Here is a 25,926-nt window from a genome sequence, read left to right on the forward strand (position 1 = left end):
TTCTCACTTCCTTTCACCTCTTCAACTTTTGTATTGTGCAGAAAGGTACCACTAGGCCTGTCCACTTTGGAGCTTATTATCACAAGACTCGTCAGTGCCTTCTCACAGATGGGATAGTTGGCCACAATCTCAACTGTACAAAAAAACAAATGCAGACCAAGAGGTTTTGTCCAGCTCTGACTTCATCTCAGGCTTACATAGACATCTCGGGTGCTTCGATAGGTAATAATCAGCTTACGATAATTAACTTGCTGAATTTTTTCTAGTCGGGCTCTTCCTAGACGTGGTTCTGCATTCTTGGACGTTATGAAAGATCACCTCTCAAGCACGACGTGTGCCAAGCGAGTGTCCTTCCAGGTGGACCTCTCTGCTGCATTTGACACAATTGTCCAAAAACTGGACCATAATCAACTGGTAACGGTGTCTGGAAATGGGGGGGTGGGGGCTCCTCTACCCTGGCTTCTTTCCTTCTTGTAGTCAGCCAAACAAGCTCACTCTGGGCCTCTACTCCAACACCAACATCAATCGTAGAGTCCCTAAAGGTTGACCCTATGCATATCTCGTCAACAAATATATGGTCCGCGAAGCCAGCAGCATGGGCTACCTCAGGACCCAGATCTACGTTCAGCTGGATGAGGGATCACGAAATCAACACGAAGCAGCAAACTGTATGAGACACACCCAGGAGAGAATACAACAATATCAACTTTACCCTAACATCCAAAAGAAAAGCACCTCCTTTACGGGCCTTGTCGACCAATCACCGCTCCCATTCTAGTGTTTTTACTCGCTCAGACTCTCTCGAAGCATGCACAATAAGTCAATATACTGAGTGTGCAGTTTCACCCTTGACAGAAATACAACCACCTAGAGTGCCTACTACTAGGTGTATCTGCTCTCCTCCCTATTTGCAAACCCCTACTCCCCTTACGCCACTGTCAGACTACTGCAATACTTCCCAAACAAGGCTGTCAAGAAATTAACTCTTCAAACTCAGAAGAATACATAAATACTCTGCCCAGCTCCTATAATGTTTCGGCGACTGTAACACCATTTCACCGTCGCTGATGGACTTACACTAGTTCCCAGTTTAAATCCCAGTTCAGGACATTGTGCCTAAATCCCAAGTCAAAACATGGAAGCTTTTCTGGTTACCTATGTAAGGTCTTGAAGTTCTTCCAACAAGTGCTTCAGGTTGGTCACATCCAATCAATCAATAGATTTGTAGAGCACTTCTTGGCACCCGTGAGGCTATCCTGGTGCTGGCTAATATTCTGGCCATTTGCCAACCATATCCAGCTAGCGTTGTGGGAAATCTGTACTTGTCCAAGGGTTCACATTTTCGTAAGTGCTCCCAGCACTCCTCGTAAAGTAAAATATACATCTAAAAATGTTGTGAATACTTGTAGACCATCCTATTATGCACAGCATATAACACAAAGTGATTCCACACTACGGTGCACCATTCCTCCACTCCAGCCTACCTTTTTTGCCCCTCCCTGCCCAGATTGGTGATCTGCTTAAACATTTCTATACCCTTGTGTCAGCGAGGCTAGTGATGACTCTTTTTGGGAAGCCCAGAATAAAGGGGTTACCCTCTCCTCATCTTAACTAGGCAATGGTGACATCAGTTGATATGGACACATCTATGCCCTGCTGCATGAATCCTGGGTAATATACCTGCCACGTCCAGAGTGCTCTGAAGTGGCTTAATTTATTTATGGTTGATATATAAATCAAATGACTCTTGAAATCAACCCCAAAAGTGTCTTGCAGAACCAAGTGAAGACTGCCCTGGCATTGCCCTCGACCAGAAAATCTGCCCTCTTATGATCATAGGACTTACGAGTTGAAGACCTGCATGAATCCTGGGTGGAAATTTCCAGTTTATGAGAAAAACCTAACTTGATAGCTTGATGGAGGGGTTTGCTTCTTATGCCATCAAGGTGTCCATCCCTGGCAGGCCGTCCATGAAATATTGTGGTTATTCCTCCAATTATGAGGCATACGTAGCACTGTGGTGACTATGGGCCAGATGTAGGTAAATCTCATTTGCCGATTCATAAATACCGTATTTTACTGATTCGGTATTTATGAATCGGTAAATAAGATGTAGGTAAAAATTAGGTATTTTTTACCGAATCGGTAAGATTCGGTATTTACCGATTCGGTAAATACCAAATCGGTATTTGCTATTGAATCCTATGGGCCTTGAAGCCCATAGGATTCAATAGCAAATACCGAATCGGTATTTACCGAATCAGTAAAAATACCGAATTGCAAAGGGGGACAGGGTGTCACTTTGACACCCTGTTGCACACCTGTAACTGGCTTGTTTGCCATGTGGCACACATACATGCCCTTAAGGCATGTCTGTGTGCCACATGGCACAGGTGTACATGCACAGATGTGCATGTACACAGGGATTCGGTATTTACCATGCAATTGTATTACATGATAAATACCGAATCCTGAAAGGCCTGAAGCACTGTTCAAAGTGCTACCTACATCTGAAAATACAGAATCAGTAATTTTACTGATTGGTAAATTTACCGAATCGGTAAAATTTACAGAATCGGTAAATTTACCGATTCTGTAATTTTACAGATTCGGTAAAATTACCGATTCTGTATGTTTTTTGAGCCCCTACATCTCCATAGCCCAATACCGGTCGGAAACGGCCGAAAATCGGTATTTTGGGCCGTTTCCGACCGGTATTGGGCTACCTACATCTGGCCCCAGGTTCGGCATGTGGTGGCTATTTCTAGCATCAGGTGCTCTTCCATGGGATTTGGAAGATTTCCTAGCATATGGTGGCCAACCATGACATATGGTGGAACTGTATGATTCCGTAAGGTGCAGCCTGCAATTTGAACCTGAACGTAGGAATGTTAAGCCGTATCTGTTAATGTGTGTCAAACTAACCAATTAGACTGCTATAATAAATGTGTTTTTATCCTTGAAATAAAGCTCATATTTGATGGCAACATGACGGTAACATGACAGCATTTTCCAGAAAATCACAGGCTATTGTTTTGTGACTATGGGCCTGATTACGATGGCGGACAGACTTCAGTCCATCTGCCATTGTTTCCTATTTGGGACCGCCCGCTTACACGGCGGTCCCACAGTAGGAATTACGATGCGACCGCCAGCGAGGCAGTCACATTGCTTATTTTTTGTACTGCGGCATGTGCTGCTGGCTGCAGCACACGCCGCAAGACAAAAAGGGGTCACCACACATATCCTTGCACTACCTGGCAGGCACCATGGTGCAGGGACATACAGGTGCCCACAGCCTTAGGCCAGGGGGGCAAGTGGGGGTCCGCTACAGGACCCCCAATGTCCCTTTGCACCACCTTTTCCAAAAAGGTCGAACCGCCATGGAGATGCTGGCAGGGAAGGGACTTCGTAATCCCTAAGGCGGTGCCTGGTGGGCACCACCACCAATGCAGGGATTGCAAGGCCCTCTGAGGACTCAAGGAGCCTGCCAGATGCGTGGCGGTCGGTGTTTACGACCACCATCACACCGCCCGCCATCCTAATGTGGCAGGCAGTGAAAGTGTTCCTGATGGCAGTGAGACCGCCACCGACAGACTGTCGGTGGCGTTCTAGTCGCCATTGTAATGATTCCTAAAATGAGGTGTATTCGCAAAAATTAATAAGCTGGGTTAGATGGACACATTTTTTCAAATGGGGATAATTAGTTTATTTCCTAATAACAAAAAATTGGGCATTTAGGTAGTGCATACTGCTTCAGTTCTTGGAATCTGATGTAAGACACTCTGCACTCACTGTCCATGTTACCTTCTCTTTCAGCTATGAGGACTGTGAGGCGACCTCCCAGTGGCTTCTTGGGCGCATCAAGCAGCAGCCGGAAATCGCCATCATATGCGGCTCAGGGCTCGGCATGCTGGCGGAAACCTTGGAGGGGAAGCAAACCTTCGAATATGGAGAGATCCCCCACTTCCCCACCAGTACAGGTGACCCATCACAGACACTGCATGTAGGAGCAGACCGGCTAGTGGGACAGAAGGGATTGTTCGACAGGCTGGTTCTTCTGAAAGGCTCGCAGGGTTGTCGCACGGGAGGCCACATTTAAGGCATCGGGGTTGTTTTATGAAAACATTTTTTAATTGTGGGTTGTCTTAATTTCCCTATTTCTCAATTTAATGACACAAAAAGCTGCATGGATACAACCTTGAGAACCTCCTCATTCTTTTTTGTCTGAGCTAAGCGGTTACTACTTTCGCAAATATGTGAGACTTATATAGTGCTTCATTTGTAAAGAAAAAATAGGTGCCAGGGCCCTGTCAGTAGTCCACTTCCACTTGCAGCACCCACCGCTGCTGTCAGCACTGCCAATTACAGTTTCAACACAACTACTAACCTTTACACTCCTACAAGTGAGACAATTCTGACTATTCCAGACCTCCAAAGCTATAAGGAATGACTTTGGCAGCAGGTATTAGTGTTTTTTAATGGTTTTTTAATTTTTCAAAGACCTTTATTGAAAATCGTGCATATCAGGGTACAAGGTAATCAGATAGTACTGCGGCACACGACAGGAGAAAATAGAAACGTCACATCAATCATAAACAGCATGGAGGCACTGGTACAATAGCGGAGGTATTAGTCATTTTTGATGTATTGAAGAACTGGGATTTCAAGTACCCAGTGGCGCCAGGGACACGCCCAAAGTCCTCTGGGTTCCCTTGCCTTGGTATACAGAGACACAGAATACTTCTAGGTGGCGTCAGAGATCAAATTTATTAGCTGCAGCTAATAGCAGAAATCCCAGTAATACAACACGGTGTACAACTCAAGAAACTGCTCAATTTTACTAAGGCGAGACATCCCTATTTATACACAAAAAGGTACATTTAAAATGCATGCCCCTGCACCAAAATTCAACCAATAGAAAATACATGACATCACACAGCATCATATAGTAAAGCTCATTTTACAGTGTCCCAACCCACAAGTTAATATTTAGGCATATCTAAATAATAATCTGTAAGGCCCGGACAAACCCTTAATTGAAAGCGTAACCCATGAAATGAAGAAACAGTAAAGAAAAGTAGTTTCAGATAATGTGCAAGATAACAGAAACGTAAAGAAACTTAATAGTTAACAAATGTCTTGAATGGTGATTGGGAAAGTGGATAACCATCTTGCAGGGAAATTGGCTTGGCAGGGTCAATTCCAGGTGAAAGGCCAGCTTCTGAAATTAACTCCAGCGCACGAAGGAAACCTTAGTTAATGTATACATGACCCACAAAAGGTCAGACTGCTTTGCTCGCAGACTAACTTCTGAGGCCTACGTAAAAGGCAACACCAGATGGCAGTCACGACGCATGGCAAAAACCCATGTTTAGAAAAGAAAGTTGTGCACTTTAAAAGCACGCAAAATCACAGAACTTCAGACCCTCCTTTTGCCATTGTATGTAGGTGTACTTTTATAGCGCAGTCCTGTCACCCCAAGGGCATCCTGGCGCTTGAAATCAACAGTATCACTGCATACTCTGCTCAAACAGCCCTGGGGAAAAGATGTGTTTTCAGGGCTTTTCTAAACGGAAAGAAGTCCCGTTGGCTTCTCAAAGATGGTGGAAGCGAGTTCCAGAGCTTGGCCGCCGCGACACTGAACGAGCGGCCCCCCATCCGCACTCTCTGGAATCTCGGTACCACCAGCAGATGATCCGAAGAGGAGCGTAAAGGACGCGCCGGGGAATACCAGACAAACATGTTCTGTAGTGGAACCGGTCCTTGACCATGCACTGCCCTGAATACTAAGCAGGCTGCTTTATAGCATACCCGAAGGTGCACTGGCAGCCAGTGTAGATCTCGTAGGGCTGCTGTTGCCATTACGTAGGCAATAACCTAAACTCATGTCAATCTGAATCTAGGTCTATATCTATTCTCATCAGGTCATCAAGGTGTTGATGTAACATCATCTTATTATCCTTCACTTCTCTCTGGACTGGTCTTCTCACACAGATCGTAGCACAAAGACTACAAATGGCGGGACCACACTGGATACATAAACAACACGAGAAAAGGATAGCTAACGCCATACCAAGGAACATCAGAATCTTCCATCCCATTTGGACAGCAATTCCCATAATCATCCCATCAACGACCAGTCTCCTTCGTCCACATGAATAGACTCAGAGATCTTATGAAGTCTAGAGATGGCTTGGTACACTGTCGGGGCATTATCTGGTATGAAAACGCAGCAACTAGATCTAATCAATTTGCATACCCCACCTCCATCTGCAAGTATAATATCTAGAACAAAACGGTTCTGTAATGTCATAAGGCGATCCGCTTGAAGCTCAGCTGTAATATTGCTAATGGCACCTGCAGTCTCATTAATAGTGGCCTCAACCACTCTCGTAAGCTGACGAATATTCCTACTATTAGCCATAGGACCCCAAAAGGGTAGGAAACCCTTAAAGAAGTCTCCAGCTTCTTGTGCGACAGTATCTTTCGCATCGATTACACCTCTACCATATCTCGTCTTATGGTAATCGGAAACAGCAGTGTATGTAGGGGGAAGCAAAAATGCCACGTAACATGTGCCGTAAAAATCAGATGGCAACCATGTGTATGCTCTATCGTGACAAACAAAATACGTGCCTTTAGCTGGCACGAACGGAGGAGATTTCTGGGATGTATAAACGTATGTGTGAACACACACACTCTTACCAAGCAGAGTTCTCGGATTCTGACCATTACCTTGCAAACAAAGATGAACTCGGTGGGGTATAATCCAAATAGGGGGAGACCTTCGCTGCCTTTCTTTCTCCGTCAAGCTAACACTATATGTCGTCTTATTCCAACCGACATATGCTCTCTCTCTAGGGATAGCGTTATACGCATCGATATCTCTAATCATATCAACTATCCCCCGTATCAATGCATTATTACTTGCCTTGTCTTTGACAGAACGTACAGAAGAGGCTTCATTCGCATAGATAAACATTGATTGGAGTGCCCAAACTGACCCGTTAGGTGAAAAAGGCAAAACCAAATATGGCATTCCCTTATCTGTAGTATGTGGCATAAGACCACACACCCAACAATTCGTGGTATTTATGACTAGCAGATGCTGATGCAACATCTGTATAAACGAATTATTCACAAATTCTGATCTTCGTGTCTGTTCATGTTCAGGTAACGTATGAAACTCATGTGGAGAAACAGTAGAAAAAGAAAAAGTAGGTTGGGAGGTAGATGTAAGTGGCAATTGTGTGACATAGAAAATCCAACCCACACAAGCTAACGTAATATTCAAAAGCATAAGGAAACACATTATTAAAAAACATTTGCTACGAACCAATGTACACATTTTCATTTTGAAACCACTTTTCTCAACACCTTTCTCAGACCCAAAAGACTCCATCCTCTAACCGTGCTGTTCGCAGCGGTTGGGTGTTCCGTGCTAAGGAATGCGGCTGTCAGTCCAGGGAACGCCCTGAGACCAACCAGAACCTCGACCTTGTGTCTTCGGCTTGCACTCCCAAGTCTTTACACCGCGACCTTACAGCTGAGTCCGGATGGTGACTCGAAAAAGGAAAAAGCAAAAAAAAGTCTCTTGATCTGACGAGGTGTAATTCACTATATAAAAAATTCCAGTCTCAACTTAATTTGTCCATATGTACAGTCTTTCGCGGTCTTAGATCGTAGCGTTCTTTATCAGGTACAGTTGAATCCTTAAATAAAAGTTCCGGATTGGTGGTGTTAATCTTTAGATGAGGAGGCACAGCAGCTTGCAGAACATCATCATCCTCGCGTTCCGACCGTGTCCATGTCAAATGAGCATCACTAAATGGAACAAATTTAAGAGTTTTTTCACGTTCAGAAACGGCTATACCTCCCCTCACCCACTGATCATACGGTAAAGGCAAAGGAACTTTTTTCGTATGGGTGGCATGCACCCAGTTCTTTTTACCAGCTACTTTAACAGCAGTTCTAGTGACCAGAAGAACTAAGTAGGGACCAGTCCATCTAGGTTCCAAGTTCTTGGTACGCTGAAAATTCTTGATCAAAATATATTGGCCAGGTTCGATGGAGTGTCCGGGATCTGTAGTAGCTGTCGGCAAACTATCATAGACCTGTTGGTGGAGAACACGTAATTTAGCAGTCAAGTCATGTAAGTAATCCACCAACATAGGGTACTCAATAATGCTGTATTCTTTAGGACGAGGCACACCCCAAACATTCGCAGGACGACCAAAAACTATTTCGTATGGGCTAAGTCCCACACGAGAATCCTGTCCTTGTTGACAAAAGAGCCAACGGCAAGGCATCCGGCCATGTACGACCAGTGCTCGCTTGTACCTTAGCTAATTTCAGCTTCAAGGTACCATTGTAACATTCAACAAGTCCAGCAGACTGGGAGTGATTCGCTGCATGGAACTTTTGATTTATTCCCAATCCAGCACACACTTTCTTCATGATTTGACCCACAGCGCCAGGATACCCTTGGGGTGGCAGCCGCGCTTAACAAGTAAATAAATAAATAAATAAATAAATAAATGTGAATGTAGTCTAACTGTATCACTTCAAACGGATACGTTGGAGGAGCAAAATGACCAGCTGGAGTTGGAATTCCCTTACCAGGATTATACTTCAGACAAATCATACAATGTTTCACCACATTCTCTGCACATTTCGGAATTCCAGCATTCTGCCAAACTGGAGCCAACAACTTACATATTCCCTTCGAACTAATGTGAGCCATTCCATGAGCCATTGTAACCACTGGGAGCACATACGCATCAGGCAACAACCATCGCTGGTGTTCTGACAACTCAACCCAACAACCTGTCGAATCCAACATACCCGTAGTTTCTCTCCAAACACTCACTTCTTTCTCAGTCGCTTCAGCCTGAATCGTTCTCACACTTTCTATTGTGTCTTCACACATTCCACCAGCCATAACCCAATTAGCTGGGCCTGCAACATACATATGGCTCATCATGTCTTTCGCCGTTTCCTTCGCAACTTCATCTGCAAACGCATTCCCTCGACCAACATCGTCCACAACTTTCTTATGCGCACTACACTTCACAATTGCAATCTGCTTTGGGAGAGTGAGAGATTCCAAAAGTTCATTCACCAACTGCCCATGCTGTATTTTTGTCACATGCGAAGTAAGGAACCCACGCTCTCTCCACAAACGCCCAAAACTATGGGCAACACCAAACGCATACTGACTATCGGTGTAAACATTCACTCGATTTCCTTCTGACAACACGCACGCTCTCGTCAATGCAATCAACTCTGCTGCTTGCGCAGAATTCTGTGGTATGCGTGCTGTCTCAACGACTGTATGTAAAGTTGTAATAGCATACGCTGCAGTCGTTTCACCATTCGGAAGCTTAAAACACGAACCATCTACCCATAGGGTACCATCAACATCCGTAAGGGGACTATCCCTTGGATCGACTCTAGCTTTTGTTTCTTCCTCTGTACGAAGAAAACAATCATGCTGTTCCTGAGGATCCGTCTCTGTAGAGATCGGTAACAACGTAGCTGGATTCAGCACATTACATCATTTAATGTGAACATGACTAGCCAACAATGTCAACTCGTAAACTGACAGACGTGCACCAGTAAGGTGCTGTGTCTTAGTCCTGTTCAATAAGGTATCCACTGCATGTGGGACCATCACAATCAACGTATTGTCCAATACCAAACCAGCAGACTGTCGGATAGAAACAGCCGCTGCAGCTCTCAGACAACTCGGCAACGCCTTAGCAACTGGGTCTAACGTTGCTGAAAAATACGCGCATGGACGCTGCTTGTCCCCAAATGGTTGTGTCAACACTGACACCGCACAACCTTCTCTCTCGTGTACGTACAGCGTGAAAGGCTTACTATAGTCTGGAGTACCCAACACAGGAGCCGAACACAATGCATCGCGTAGTTCAGAAATACTTTTCTGACATTCGTCAGACCAAGGAAGAGGATGCGAAGTATCTTTCAGAGTCAATGCCAACAGAGGTTTCGCTAGCAAAGAAAAATTGGGGATCCACTGTCTACAATATGATGTAATACCTAAAAAGGCACGCACTTCTCTCTGTGTGGATGGTACATTCATTTGCGCAATCGCTTGAATTCGTTCTGGGGTCAATCTCCTTCCCTCCTTCGATAAGAGATGACCTAAGTAGGTCACTTCTTGGCGGCAATATAGCAACTTTGAAGGTGACACTTTATGATGAAGGTCAGACAAATACCGCAACAAAGAAAGAGTAGCCTCTATACAAATCTTTTCATCATCAGCAGTAACCAACAAATCATCGACGTACTGAATAAGAGTAGCACCAACAGGTAACACAAAACCGTCAAGCTGAGTTTTCAACGCTAGACTATAGATGGAGGGACTTTCACAATAACCTTGGGGAGCTCTCTTAAACCAGAAGCTTCGGCCTCCTAATGAGAAGCCAAAAATATCCCTGCTCTCCTCAGCAATAGGAATACTGAAGAAAGCATTCTTCAAATCGATGACAGAAAACCAAGCTGCCGAAGCAGGAATCAAAGTCAACAAAGCAGTGATATCAGGTACCACAGGAAACTGTGGCACTACTATCTTATTGACCTCTCGAAGGTCGATCACAAACCTGTACACAGGTGGCTGAGAAGCATCAGTACGTTTAAGAACAGGCAAAACAGGACTGTTACACACATTACCTCTCGTTTCTTCAACTACACCCTTCTCAACCAGATCATAGACAATCTCTAAAAGAGCTCTCTCACCATCACTCGAGATCTTGTATTGGGGAATACGAGGTAGCCTAGAATTCGACTTAAGGGTAACAACATACGGAGGAATCTGCAAAAGACCAACATCATTTGGACCTGTGGCCCAAAGTGTATCAGGAAGCGAACGCAATTCCAGTGGCAAACAATCCTTAGACAAATACATTGGAGAAATCACTTTCTTACCAAGGGTAAGTTGTACTCCCGAAGGAGAACAATGCAATGTTGCATACAATCTTTTCAGCAAGTCCAAACCCAACAGATTCTCACCACAACCAGTCATTAAAATAAGTGGAGCTTCCAATTCACAAGGGCCAATGGAAAGGGACAAAGGACTAGAAACCGGATTACGAACTGGGGCGCCTGAAAATCCTACTGAAACATTGGTCAAGCCAGACAAAGGTGCGCCAGGAAGTTTAGAGTGCATAATAGAACTCTTCATCGCACCAGTATCCAAAAGAAAAGGTTCTACCACACCTAATGTAATCACTTCAACATAAGGTCCACTCTGATCTACTGGAACTGACACTACTCCCTCACTTTGTCCTTGGCTGTCCTAGTTATCATTATAACCAGAACTCTCACCTTCGACATAGTAATCCTCAACATAATACTGGGAAGACTGACCACTCGGAACATTCTGTCTGTCAAAATAATTCGCAGAATTCTGTAGGGAAGAGGAACGCTCATTCTGAGGGATCACACCACGTCCCCTACCCCTAGGAGCTTGCTGAAAACGACCTCTCTGACCAGATACACCATTCGCACGCTGTAACAAAGCCCGGCAACTATTCTTGTAATGACCTTCCTCTCTGCAATAAACACACTGATTAGGGCCAGGAAAGAATCGCTGAACATAAGGCTCAGGCTTCTGTAACAATCTCTGAAATTGTGGAGGTTGCTGAAACTGAGGCTGATTCTGACGAGGCGGATAAGCTTGCTGCAAAAGAACTTTCGTCTTTAACTCTTTAGTTTTCTTCTTCACTTTATCCTTCTCATCTTTATCCCTATTCTCGTAATATTGTGCAGTAGCCAATATCTGGGCCGACGAAGAGACAGCCCATGAACTCTCAGAGTCCTTTAACTTATTAGAAAGTTTGGGAAGCAAATTAAAGACAAATTTATTCACGAACAACCTTTGACCACCCTCCGTACTCATATCCTGACCACTATGATCAATAAACGTCTCTTCAAACCTAGTGAAGAAATCAGATACACTCTCGTCTTTCTTCTGCTTACATGCTGCTAACTTATCCCAATTTACTCGTAAAGCAGGCATCATCGTTTTCATCAGATTAATAATTCTACCTGGTAATTCTGAAACTAGAGGTTCAGGTTTAGCACCTCCCTCCTGTCTACCATCTGCGGCAACAATATTCGCCCAGGTATCACCTAATTCAGCAGCATGATTCTCATGACGAATCTTCGCCCACAAAGGTTGAGGGACTACATTACCCATCAACATATCGATGTCAGCTAAATTCGTAATACACGCTTCAACTGTCTGGGACAACTCCTTGTAATAACCAGCAGGATTCTTACGAGGGTCAGTTAAGGTCTGCTTAAGAGCCAAGACCTCTGCTCTCTTCCAAGGGACATGTACCCATACTCGCTGAAAATGAGCCGGAGCGGCCTGAATACCCTGATTTACATTAGCCTGAACTGCTTCTTTCCATACAGGAGGAACTTCTCTCATAGGATACTGTTTCACTTTCCTCCTAACAGAGGAATCAGGTTCATACAATGTCTGAGGCGAAAGCCTAGATCTGAAAGCAAGTATCTTCTCTACGGCATCTGTAACATCAGATTCCACTATCATCCCTTTAGCAAACTCCGACTGAACATCAAGTAGTTCCTGCAGGATCAAACCCAAATCATTATCTTCCCATTCCTGACGCAAAAACATACACATCACATTAAAAACATACCTTTGCTTAGGCGGCTCCCACTGAAAGAAAACATCCATAACCGCTGGCAAACTATACCTTGAGGCATTTATAATCCATTTATGAGCCAACAAATCCAACACAGCCCGTTCCTCAGAACCAGGAAGCTGACTACGACTCTGCTTACGCTCCGAAACAGGAGTCATATTCAGTGACCCAAACAATGGTGACAACAAATTAGAAACCGTTTCTGTCATTCGTTTTCGAACAGAAGGAGAAGAAGCAGACATACGAACAGGAGAATAAGTATTTTGAGGCAAAGAAGGTGTAGGGACAAGAACAGTAGAAATCAAAGATACAGAAGCAGAAGGCAAAGGAGTTTGAGGCAAAGCTGGTAGCAAGGCTGGCGACCCTAGAATGGGTTGCGCAGGAGGAGGCAAAACCATCTGTGGAGCACCGGGTGGCTGAACAACAGCAGGAGGTTGAACAACAAAGGGTGAAACAACCGGTGGTAATGGAGGCGCAGTAGCACCCTGCACATAAGGGGGTGGCAATCTCAGTAAATGAGACATCAAAGGATCTTTTTTAAGGTCTTCAGTCACTTTCGGAGGAGAAGACGGCAAGGCCGGATAACATTTATCTATGGCCATACAACACTGTCTATCTAAAACTTCACTCGCACGCTCTTCTCCATCTTCCTTAAACTGTCTAGCAGCTTGTAGTACTGACATATTCTTATCTTTCCTATCTCTCTTTGCTTGTTTAATTTCTCTCTGTTTGGCTTCCTTAAGCCAAAGGCGGAAAGAGTCAAACATTGCCGGCCGGGATTTCTTCTTAAATAGCTTAACTTCTAGATTGTCTAAAATCTCTGTTTCAAAACTACCATGTGGGGGCCATTGCAAAACACCCTCCTTTTTAGTATAGCGGACCCATACTTCATTATAAGTAATGGGACCCACTCCGTGTTTAGAATAGAGCTCATAAGTCGGTTTTCCAACCGGAGGTATCGGACATGAATCCTCCAATCCGGAATCCCTGTTACTACCACAAACAAACCAATTACCAAATTTACCAAGGCCAGGCATCTTGCTCAATAGTCTGGTTTCAAACTTCAAAGGGAATCAAAAAATGATACACTCGTAAATATACAAGCCCTTTGGCTTTGGGTACTGCAGCAGTCAAATCAAAACCAAGGAACCAGACAAAGTTGTGGGAGCGACCCACTTATACTTAACCAAATATCTGTCACGCCACCAGAAGGCCGTCTATCGTCTCGCTTTACAAACATCAATCGGAGGGTCCAAGACAAGGCGACAGTCAGGGCAGCAGTCCTTCCTAGCCGTTGGAAAGCGGAAAGCCTCGCAGGAAAGACCTTCGGTCCACGTCAACATGCAGGGATCGATGAAGTGGAGGCCCTCCTCCAGAGTTTCCTCACGTGGCTCCTCGCAATCTTCGGGCTTGGACCGGTACCACTGAAGTCGTCCCACTTTGGCCGCGCCAACTGAAGAACTGTGATTTCAACTACCCAGCGGCGCCAGGGACACGCCCAAAGTCCTCTGGGTTACCTTGCCTTGGTATACAGAGACACGGAATACTTCTAGGTGGCGTCAGAGATTAAATTTATTAGCTGCAGCTAGTAGCAGAAATCCCAGTAATACAACACGGTGTACAACTCAAGAAACTGCTCCATTTTACTAAGGCGAGACATCCCTATTTATACACAAAAAGGTACATTTAAAATGCACGCCCCTGCACCAAAATTCAACCAATAGAAAATACATGACATCACACAGCATCATATAGTAAAGCTCATTTTACAGTGTCCCAACCCACAAGTTAATATTTAGGCATATCGGGGAGGAGCCAAGCTCGCGAGCGAAATGGTCGCCTTATAGCTCGGCTCCGTCAGCCCTCCGTCCTGACTCACATATCCTGCTGCATATCCTGCCCAGAGATGACATATTTTCGAAGAAATAGAAACGCAACATTTCGCTCTCACTCACCGTTTGACCTGGAGGCTCCGGCTTGCAGTGGTTCCGGAGCTGTGCCCCCCGAGGGGACCGGGGCCTTCGTAGAGCTGGGACCGGGGCATCGCCTATTGGATCCGGCCCGGCGTTGCGGTAACCGTCGGCCCCGGCCGAGAGACTGCACCACTGGAGAGAGCCACTGTGAGAACTTCCCGGTGACCCTGAACCGGGCCTACCTTGGCGGCCGTGAGGCTGGTGCGGGGCGCGATGCTACGTGGACTGACCGTGTGAAGGGGTCCCCCTGCCGCTGCTCCGTCCATCGACCCTGGACCCTCGCGCTCGGGCTCTACCTTTGAGGAGCGCCAGCTCTCGTATAGGTGACCCTCCGCCTCGGGCGGCTCTCCTTTCTGCACCGAAGCGGCCGTTACTGGGACCCCCCGGACATCTGTAAAGTCCTACATTTGTGGACTGCTCCGGGATTGGCGGAGAGAAGTGAGGGGGCTGATTCTACAAAATGGCTGCCGGGGACCTGAGATGTGGATTTCCTCTTGATGGCGGTCTCTGGTTGCTGGATTGCACGGGAGCAGGGTCATGTGGGCGTGAGCCTACGATTGGCGACGTTCTTGATGCTTTGCGATCTTTGCACGCGACCTTGGCCCCCGGTGCTCCTGGAGACTCGTTGCGATCCGCCGCCATCTTGGGTGGACGCTTCTTCATGGTCCCCTCTTGCCTTGGAGATGCCATTGCCTCGTCCCCCTCGGTGGCTCCGAAGGATGCTGCTACTGTCCATCGACGGATTTACAGGCCGACGGCTTTGGAACCTCCTGCTCTTCGATGTCTGGAAATTGGGGACTTGGATGTCGTGCGGAGGCCCGATCATCCCCGGGTGCCTGAGAAAAATGGCGGACTGATGCTTGTTTCTGCCTTGATGAGGTCTTGTTTCTATTTTGCTAGCATACCCCCGCCTTTTCGATCTGCGGAACTGAACTCTTGTCCTTTACTGCCCCTGTTGCTGTTATTGAGACATTTGAACTGCCTATTTGACCTTTTGTTCACTTGCTTATTGATTGACCTCTCTGACCTGCGTCTTTCTTGTAATTTTTTTCATTTGTGTGCTTGCCTCGCATTGTGTTGCTCACTTCACACTGTTATTTGGTGGGTGGTAATTGCGGTGAAGAAGGGACTGGGGTAAGATGCATGGCTCCCGTTGGATTATTGGTATACGGATTTGTGACGACGTGGCTCATATCCATAGTGCTATGGGAGACCCCTCTGTAAGTTCTGTGGCGCTCGAGTTCGTGTCGTTCTGGTGCACACGTATTATGATTGTATGGTTGGGCGGAGGGCTGTGGCCGACCGTATTTATTTCTGCCCTCATGCTCCTCCCTCCTATTTACTACCTTGTTTTCATATCTTCTTTTTGTCTTTTTCTTCCTTTTCTCTCTTGTCTCTACTACATTTCGGGTTCTGGTTTAGGGCGACAGGCGCGCTGTTTGGAGGGTAGGCCGTAGCCTTCTGCAGGGGTGCTGGGTGGGATGGGTGGGTTGGGTCTTCTTTGATGTTTTATTTTTCTCAGTTCTATGGCCCTTTTGTGTATCTTTATGAGAGTGCCGCGTCTGTCCTTGCCTTCCGTGGTATGATTAGGGTGGGGTCTGTAACATCGCTGCTCTTCTTTTATAGTTCTGCTGCTTTCCATTGCGACTCCCATGCCCTCTTCGCTGCTGCTATTCCTGTTCTTTTATATGTTCCTCGCTACGGGGCCCTGTTTCAGCGCGGCATTCTTCTCTTTTAGTCTGTGTTTTCCTTCCCTTTCCTCTTTCTTCTCCCCTCTCCCCTCCTCCCCTTTTCCTTCTCTCCCAAGGTTAGTATGACGGGCTAGTTTTGTTGCTGTCGCTATTCCGGCCCCCCTGTTCTGTATCCAATGTGCTACTGGGTGGTGGGAATGCAAAGTTGTTACTATTTGCATATTGATTTGTGTTCACCACATCTGTTTTTATACCGATGTCTACAGTGCTGACACTTCTGCATTGCTGCCCTTTCTCCTTTTGTTGCTAATGATCTGTTTTGGGAATCCGGATACTTCTTTGTTGTCGCTGAGCCGGTCATATGCCTTATTGCTATAATATAAAATTAACCTTATTTTGCTCCTGATTGCTGGCCGTCTAGATCCTTTTACCTCCCCCCCTTTTTACGATTGTATTGAACGCACCTCTTTACGTCTGATTCTGTGACTTTTCATTTGGACTCTTTGACTGCTTATCGTATCGTGGCCGGCCGGATCGGTTGTAGGCCCTGCTTTGTATATCCTTTCTGTACTAATAAAGGTTTATAAAAAAAATTAAAAAAAAATAAAAATATTTAGGCATATCTAAATAATAATCTGTAAGGCCCGGACAAACCCTTAATTGAAAGCATAACCCATGAAATGTAGAAACAGTAAAGAAAAGTAGTTTCAGATAATGTGCAAGATAACAGAAACTTAAAGAAACTTAAAAGTTAACAAATGTCTTGAATGGTGATTGGGAAAGTGGATAACGATCTTGCAGGGAAATTGGCTTGGCAGGGTCAATTTCAGGTGAAAGGCCAGCTTCTGAAATTAACTCCAGCGCACGAAGGAAACCTTAGTTAATGTATACATGACCCACAAAAGGTAAGACTGCTTTGCTCGCAGACTAGCTTCTGAGGCCTACGTAAAAGGCAACACCAGATGGCAGTCACGACGCATGGCAAAAACCCATGTTTAGAAAAGAAAGTTGTGCACTTTAAAAGCACGCAAAATCACAGAACCTCAGTATATTGACTTAATAAACAACTTTTGTTGTATTTGGCTCTAAATTAGACAAACAGCGCCACCAAGTGACAGCCTGTCATAAGTTTTGGTTTTGATAATTAAGTGCCGGTCATGAGCACTGGAAACCACTGGCTTAAATTAAGCACTGGACTAGAATATGTCTCTATTCAAAGTCAGCACTTCACTGACACAAGCTTAAGAGACAGCTGAGGGATGAGAGAGTTTCAAGCAGTAGAAACATTTCTTTGAACATAGGCATGTTAGAAAATAAGATGATGTGTAATGTTTTTCCTGTTTGGACAGTGTGAGCCCAACACCCCACCCTTTCCCACACTGTCAGGGCTATCTACTGACAATGCCTTAGAGTCTTGCTTGCTTTGAAAGCCCATACAAGCTTGGCTACAAACGCATTAGGAATCTGTTCCTTCCTTTGAAGAGAAATATTTGTTTTCTGTAGAGGTTTTATCTCATTGAGTAGTGGTTGTTTCTACGATAGAAGACCGCTTCACTTTTTAATTTTACCCAGAAGTCTTGATGGGGCTTGATTTGCTTAAAAGCAAATCCCACTGCACTTTAAGCTTAATTGTTGGGTAAAAAGGTTGTACTGCGAAAAGTGGAAATATTTTAGCATTGGATAGAGATTCATTATCCAGCGGCATAACTGGATTTCCCTTTAAAATAAAAAGTACAGCCACTTTTCATTTGGTCAGACCTAACATTTGAAGATTTATGTATACCGGTCCAGGAATGATTGGCGATGTCTCAGACCTGTCCACGTGTAATCTCTTGGAAAGACTTTGCACCCCGGGTTCAACCACTCAGCCCGCTCAACCTGACCTCCATGGCTATTGAGGTCCCTTTTAAATGTGAAAAGCTTGCTTCCTTATATAGGACTTATCATCCAGGGATATATGGCTTCAAGAGGGCCCTTTAAATCCTGAAGAAGCCTCTAAACTATATGGTATATGGAGGTCAACAGGAAGTAATTGTGTAGTCCTGTAAAGACTGGGGTCAGAGGTACACCTGCACATTTTTTTCCAAACAGTAAACTCGCAATAGAACTGTTCTGAAGACTCCAAGACATTCTGTAAGTGGAAAAATGACTGTTCTCCAAATTTACAGTTAAAATCAGAGAACCATATTTGGATTGGGCATTGGCTCAAAAGTAAGCCAGGTGACCGTACTTCAAAGCAGGGCCACAAAAAAAGTGTGTTTTCCTAATTGGACCGACTAATATAAAATGTTTGCGATTGGACAGGATCTTCCATACATTTTATTCCACTTCTTGGAGCTTGATGCTGTCCACAGCCTTCAGATTTGACCAAGTCAGAGCATTTGCTGGACCAAAATATCTTGGATTTCTCGTTTGATCATTTGTGCCACATCTTACTGCCTGGAACGCACATCGGACACAGCCGCCAGGTAGCCCCCAGGATGATTTTAAGCTCCAGAAAAGATTCCAAATGAGAAGGGGAACAAACAGAACGTAGTCAAATTCGAGTGGTCAAAGCGTTACAGATACTGCAAAATCCCTGTCAACTTTATAGAATACTCTTAGAAACCCTCTCACTATGTGTTGTCATATTTTTACATTTTGGATATTGTGAATGGTTTGCCATTGATTTCTAAGATTGCATGCTTACCATTATTTTTCTGCTTTGACATTTTGTCACTACTTTCAATTTCATCACATTTTCGTTGATAGACGGTGCAGTTGGTAAAAGTCAGTTAAAAGTCACACCTATAGGACTTGAGCTGCCTGGCTGATGAGGGGTGTTACCTAGGAAACTGTCCGAGGATGCTTGTTTCTGGTCCAGGGAGGACCAGGCTTGGGTCCAAAGTTGGATGCCATGGTGAGCAAATGAACGATGGATTTAACCCAGATCTCATGACTGGGGGTGAAATGTATGAATTATTCAGCATTCTGTCCATCATCTGTTTGCATAGCACTTTTCTTTATAATGAGGCACCATTATTTGGCATCATTCAATTAATTATTACTGTCAGCCATGTCTAGCATCGTTCCTTGTGAAGCTGTTTAAGGGAGTCTCCATTTCATACTTCTCTGAAGCCTCTTCTCTCCAGTGGGTTGGATGGTGTTGGAGGGGTGAAGCATGTCTATTGCACAGTTATTTCCATCATAAGCAATTGTATCAACCGACAGAACGGGAAACATCCTTTACAACGAAACTTTTTCCACGCAGTACCTTTACAACGCAGGAATTCCAACGCAAGTCATTACAACAACTTGCGCTGGAGGGCGCTGTAGGATAGGGAATAGTTTAATTTACTATCCAAAACCTTCCCTACTATCCACGGGGACTGGAGTTGGAATAGTAAATTAAATATTCACTATCCAGCGCCCCCCAACGCAAGTCGTTGTAACGACTTGCGTTGTAAAACCTGCGTTGTAAGGCATGCGTGGAAAAAGCATGCTTTGTAACGACATACATCCGACAGAACACATTGTAGCTCATATTATATAGACCCAGGTACTGAGGGACACAGAGTAACCCCATTACTTTAACAGGACCCAAAGGACAGCATTTAAAATAGGTGAGGGATGCTCCCATATATTTAATTGTCGGAGTTGTCTAAACACAGTGATCTAAATTCTCTGTAGGTATCTCATAATTGTAAGTGAGGCCCTGTGGTACAGACCATTTGCTTAATGCAGTCATGATATGGCAAGGGCGGTAGATGCCTAGATGTTTTGCAGGAATCCTAGAAGTGGAAAACTAAATTGTAGTGTACGCATGGTACGAAACACATACCTAGTCATTTGGTTAAATTAAGTGCCCATGGGCAGGAAAGAGTCGATGATACTTCCTGAATTTCTAACTTTCCTTGAAGCTGTTGGTGGAACCCAAAATCCCTGGGGCCAGCTGTCAATTGAACATAGTTTTTTCAACCTCTGCATGTGATTTGCCACATGTGATGCATTGAGTTTAAAGTGATTTCATAGCATCCAGTGATCAGTGGGTCAGAAGCCCTCTGACAGCAGACTTTCATGAAAGCATATGCAGGCAGTCTAGGTATGTGGGCACTGCCAGTTTAGCCCCACTCTGGGGAATATTTCCAGTCTTCACAGTTGGTGAAAGGCACTCCTCTAGCCTGAAACTGAAACCATTTGCTACCTGACCTTCATTTTGCCCACTGGTCCTTCTCTGTACAGACTCTGAAATTGTGGCTACCTAATAGACAGTTCAAAAGGGGGTGGTGATGGACAGAGTATCTGAATTAAGCAGAACACTCCTACCCAGTCAAAAGATCAGGGCTTGATCCATCACCGTTTTTTAGCTCACTGCACCATCCCAGTTCAGAACCTGGCTACATGCAAATTAGTCTGACCCTGGCCCAGTGCATCATGGGAACAGGGCAGACCAAACTACCAAGCCAATTCTTTTCTGGAAAGGAAACAAGCTTCCGGGGACCTGTTTCTGGCATTACAGCCGTCTTCGGCCCGGCTTGCTTGAATCCTGATGGTGCAGTGAGCAAGGGACTCACATCTGAGCATACCCTTCCACACTTGTGGTGGCCAAAACGATTCAAAAGGGGGTGGTGATGGACAGAGTAGCTGAATTAAGCAGAACACTCCTACCCAGTCAAAAGATCAGGGCTTGATCCATCACCGTTTTTTAGCTCACTGCACCATCCCAGTTCACCACCCCCCTTTCTGAATCGTTTTGGCCACTATAGGAGTGGCAGGGTATGCTCAGACATGAGTCCCTTGCTCACTGCACCATCAAGATTCAAGCAACCCGGGCCGAAGACGGCTGCAATGCCAGAAACCGGTCCCCGGAAGCTTGTTTCCTTTCCAGTAAAGAATTGGCTTGGTAGTTTGGTCTGCCCTGTTCCCATGATGCACTGGGCCAGGGACAGACTAATTTGCATGTAGCCAGGTTCTGAACTGGGATGGTGCAGTGAGCTAAAAAACGGTGATGGATCAAGCCCTGATCTTTTGACTGGGTATGAGTGTTCTGTTTAACTCAGATGCTCTGTCCATCACCTCCCCCCTTTCTGAATCGTTTTGGCCACTATAGGAGTGGCAGGGTATGCTCAGACATGAGTCCCTTGCTCACTGCACCATCAGGATTCAAGCAAGCCGGGCCGAAGACGGCTGCAATGCCAGAAACCGGTCCCCGGAAGCTTGTTTCCTTTCCAGTAAAGAATTGGCTTGGTAGTTTGGTCTGCCTTGTTCCCATGATGCACTGGGCCAGGGACAGACTAATTTGCATGTAGCCAGGTTCTGAACTGGGATGGTGCAGTGAGCTAACAAACGGTGATGGATCAAGCCCTGATCTTTTGACTGGGTATGAGTGTTCTGTTTAGCTCAGATGCTCTGTCCATCACCACCCCCCTTTCTGAATACCTAATAGACAGTGGCATCTTGTGTGGCCAAAGTTTCCTGAAATGGGCTCTGAATAATTGTAATCCGCCTAAATGCGGGAATGCAAAACAAAAAGATTTTTTTTTAAAGTAGTGAGGCATGTAGTCATGGGGGTGTTTCCTCTCAGCCATGGGGGAGTCAAGGTTTCATGCACATCAATGTGTCAGCCAAGCCATGAGAATATGTGCACTACATCAAATCCTAATGACAAAGGCCTCTTTACAATTACAGCACAAATGCCAACCCAGGCTTCGAGAGTATATTGGGTGCAGTAATAGTGGGCCTGCCCTCCCCTCCCACCTCCCCCCCCACCTCCCCCCCACATTATTTCTGCCAGGTAAAATCTAGTGCTTTCGTGTCAACAAATACGATGCATCCTGAGTTTGTTCACCCTGGAACCGAGCATACAAGTTATTACCCATTCTGAGGTGCACACATCAGGATGGGATGGTAATAGAGCACCCGGTAAATAGCACACCTGGTGTTATTGGAATTTACCGGATGCCCTAGTACCTCCCGGAATTGCACGAGGCTTGTACACTTAGAAACACTAAGCAGGGTTTTAAAATGGTACAGCTAGGATTAAAACCTATCAAATGTGTATTTTCTTTGCTATTTGGATTTAATTTGAATGCGTTGGCGCCCCCGGGGCCTGAGGGCGCCAACGCCCACTGGAGCAGGTGCAAATCATTGAAAAACTCTGAAAGCTCCACACAGAGTTTGCTGAAGCCTCTGAAGAAATGCTCTGGGGAGCATGAAACGCGTCAGGCTTGTAAATAGCATGGACTCTGTTCTCATCTTTGTACGCTGTTTTCCTGAAAATAAAAACGAAATTCTATAACCTACCTGAATGCTGGCTCTTTAAAGTGGGATAATCTTTGTGTTGTGTATATATATATATATATATATATATATATATATATATATATATATATATATATATATATATATATAAAACGTTTTTTAAGGCACATTTTAAAGCAAATTTAAATACAGTTATCTCAAGTAACTGTAACTCGTATCCTAAGGTAACTATAAATCGCTCCCTTTGCCATACACTGCTAATTACCCCACATATTACATCACCCATGACATCTTCTATGACATCATTGATAATATCACTGCAACAGTTGCAATGAAATTATTGATGATAAAATCATGCATATCAGGGGACCGAGACATAGTTACCTTAACCACATCGGTGCTCATGACGAGCTCAGCTCGTCATGAGGCACAGTGGTGCTGGGCTCATGACGAGCTGAGCTCGTCATAACGGCCGTGGAACGCCCACGCGGGATTATTTCCCTGCTGTGCTGGGCGTTCCATTAAACGGGCGTGGTAATGACGAGCTCAGCTAGTCATGAGCACAGCGCCACCGTGCAGTATGATGAGCCGAGCTTGTCACAAGCACCGAGGTGCCACGGGGCTCCCCCCGCACCGTGGGGAAATTAGCCCCGCGGTGAAGGGGTTAAAACACCAGTTATAGTTACTTGAGATAATTGTAACTATAACTGGTGAATTTCTATGGTTTTCAGAGTTTAAAACATTACATTGTTTCTGAACATTTCACCTAAATATAACATTACTTTAACCTTTGTTTTTTTCCAGTGAAATTACAAATATACATATATATATCTATATTTATTATACATTAACAAATATTTGTCCCATGCTTCTACCTCTCTCTCCTGCTGCCTCTCCTATTTTCACTGAAACACATCTTTTATGCCCTACAGTGCCCGGTCATGCTGGAAAGCTGGTGTTTGGAGATTTGCAGGGGAAGTTCTGTGTCTGCATGAAAGGTCGTTTCCACATGTATGAGGGGTACCCGCTCTGGAAGGTATGTGTTGTATTGGTCGCACGTTGAGTACTCATAGCATGCACATCAAATGCTGTACGAAGTCTTGTCAACACTACTGTCTCTTATGTCTTGCTCTGGTCCAAATGGCCTCTATGCCCCAGTTAGGTAGCACAGGACAGTCATATTTCGGGTGAATTGGTGTCCTTCGACTTCCTTGTCCTGGTGCCATTGCTCCTTATCCACTAATTATGACTACAACCATGTTGTGTCCCTCGGATGTACAACGGAACAACACATGCCTTTACCACGCATCCTTTACTGTGCAATGCCTTTACCAGGCATTGCCACACATGACTTTACAAAGCAAGGTAAGTATATATTAGGTGAGAGAAGCACCAATTGTATATATCTATATATATCTATACATATCTATATATGCGATCAAGGGAGGGATCTCGCGAAACGCGTTATGGCGGCAATGGCTAAATAAAGAAAGCACGATAATTACCGGGTCCACGCTCGTTTGTTCTGCAGGAGTGGGAGTGAAAGCGAGGAATCAAGGATATATATAATATATATATATATATATATATATATATATATATATATATATATATATATATTGCACACAAAACCTGACATGTTTGTCACCTCTTGAGAAACAAGCCCTCCAGTCGAGAGTGGGTGAAAGCAAGTTCTTTATTTCAGCAGGTAACCCACAGGTATAGCATTACCCGTTTCGACCCAGATGGGTCTTAATCATATGCAAATTACGAGGGTCATATACTGGTGAGTTTAAATACACTGAGATAGTTAAACAGTGAGTAAGGACTCAGAGTGCACATGTTTTGTTAATATGATGTCAATCATGCTAAAACTTCACAGTTCCTAATTGCTTTGGAGTTCTGTCAACACAGGGGCATTGTGATCAGTGATGAACCTACACGAATATTCTTATTATGATCACATTAGCAACATATGGATTTAGAATATGGGTTTGGAAAAGTTAAAACTGATCTCCCAGCAATTAAGAACTGTGATATTTTAATACGATTGACAGCATATTAACAAAGCATTTGCACCCTTGATCACCCATAAGCCTAAAAAATACCCTAACTACCCTATACCCGTTCCCACCCCTAAACCCTAAAAACACCCTCACCACCCTATGCCCTTACCCACCCCTAAACCCTAAAATCACCCTTACCACCCAATATCCTTTGTCACCCATAACCCTAAAAAGTACCCTATCAACCCTACACCCGTACTCACCCCTAAACCCTAAAACACCCTTACCACTCTATACCCTTATTCACCCATAGACGTTAAAACACCCTTACCACCCAATACCCTTACCTGTCCCTAAACCCTAAAAACACCCTCACCATCCTCTACTCTTACCCGCCCCTAAACCCTAAAAACTTCCTTACTACCAAATACCCATACCCAGCCCCTAAACCCTAAAAACACCCTTTCTCCCTATAACCTTACCTACCCTAAGTGCTAAAACACCCTCACCACCCAATACCCAAACCCAGCCGTAACCCTAAAAAAACCCTAACAACCCTATACCTGTACCCCCTAAACACCAATACCACCCAATACCCATACCCAGCGCTACAACCTAAAAATACCCTTACCCACCTATAACCTTACCTGCCCCCAAACATATCCTTACCACTCAATATCCTTAGCCATCACTAAACTATAAAAACATCCTTCCCACCCAATACCCACACCCACCCCGTAAACCCTAAAAACACCCATACCACCCTATAACCTTACCCACCCCTAAGCTCTAAAACACCCACACTGCCTAAAACCCAAACCCACCCTACACCCTAAAAACACCTTTACCCACCCCTAAACCCTAGAAAACACCCTTACCATCCAATACCTTTACCCACCCCATACTCTAAAAACACCCTTCCCACCCTATACCCCTACCCACTCCTAAACCGCAAATGTGATATATACACACACACACACACACACACACATATTTTTCCTTAAATATACTTGCCTTTCGTTGTAAAGGCATGCGTTGTAAAGGCATATTCATGGTGAAGGCATGTGTGCTAAAGGTATGTCGTTGTAAACACCGCGTTGTAAAGGCTGTCTGCCCTGAATTCTGTGTACTGCTCCCTTCCTTAATGCATGAAAATACTCAGATTTCCTAACTTTAACTCATTCACTATGCCATCCTGCATATGTGAAAAGAAAGTAGTACTTCAACCCTAGCAACCCTGACCAGGTTGGAATTTGTAGATTAATTGAATGCATCCATCCCATCATTTCTATTTGTTCTTTTTGTAGTTAATGGA

The 25,926-nt window shown here is 44.7% G+C and overlaps 1 protein-coding gene across 1 annotated transcript in view; it reads left to right on the forward strand.

The window, feature by feature from the left end:
- The window catches only part of LOC144768231 (purine nucleoside phosphorylase-like), an 85,709-nt gene that overhangs the window by 51,898 nt on the left and 7,885 nt on the right, over positions 1-25,926 (forward strand). The window contains exons 2-3 of the mRNA XM_078651731.1: positions 3,820-3,983; positions 23,538-23,641. Coding sequence (XP_078507857.1) covers positions 3,820-3,983; positions 23,538-23,641 — 268 coding nt within the window. The remainder of the gene's footprint in view (positions 1-3,819; positions 3,984-23,537; positions 23,642-25,926) is intronic.

The sequence above is a fragment of the Lissotriton helveticus genome, chromosome 7, assembly GCF_964261635.1.
Source record: "Lissotriton helveticus chromosome 7, aLisHel1.1, whole genome shotgun sequence".
Taxonomy (NCBI): domain Eukaryota; kingdom Metazoa; phylum Chordata; class Amphibia; order Caudata; family Salamandridae; genus Lissotriton; species Lissotriton helveticus.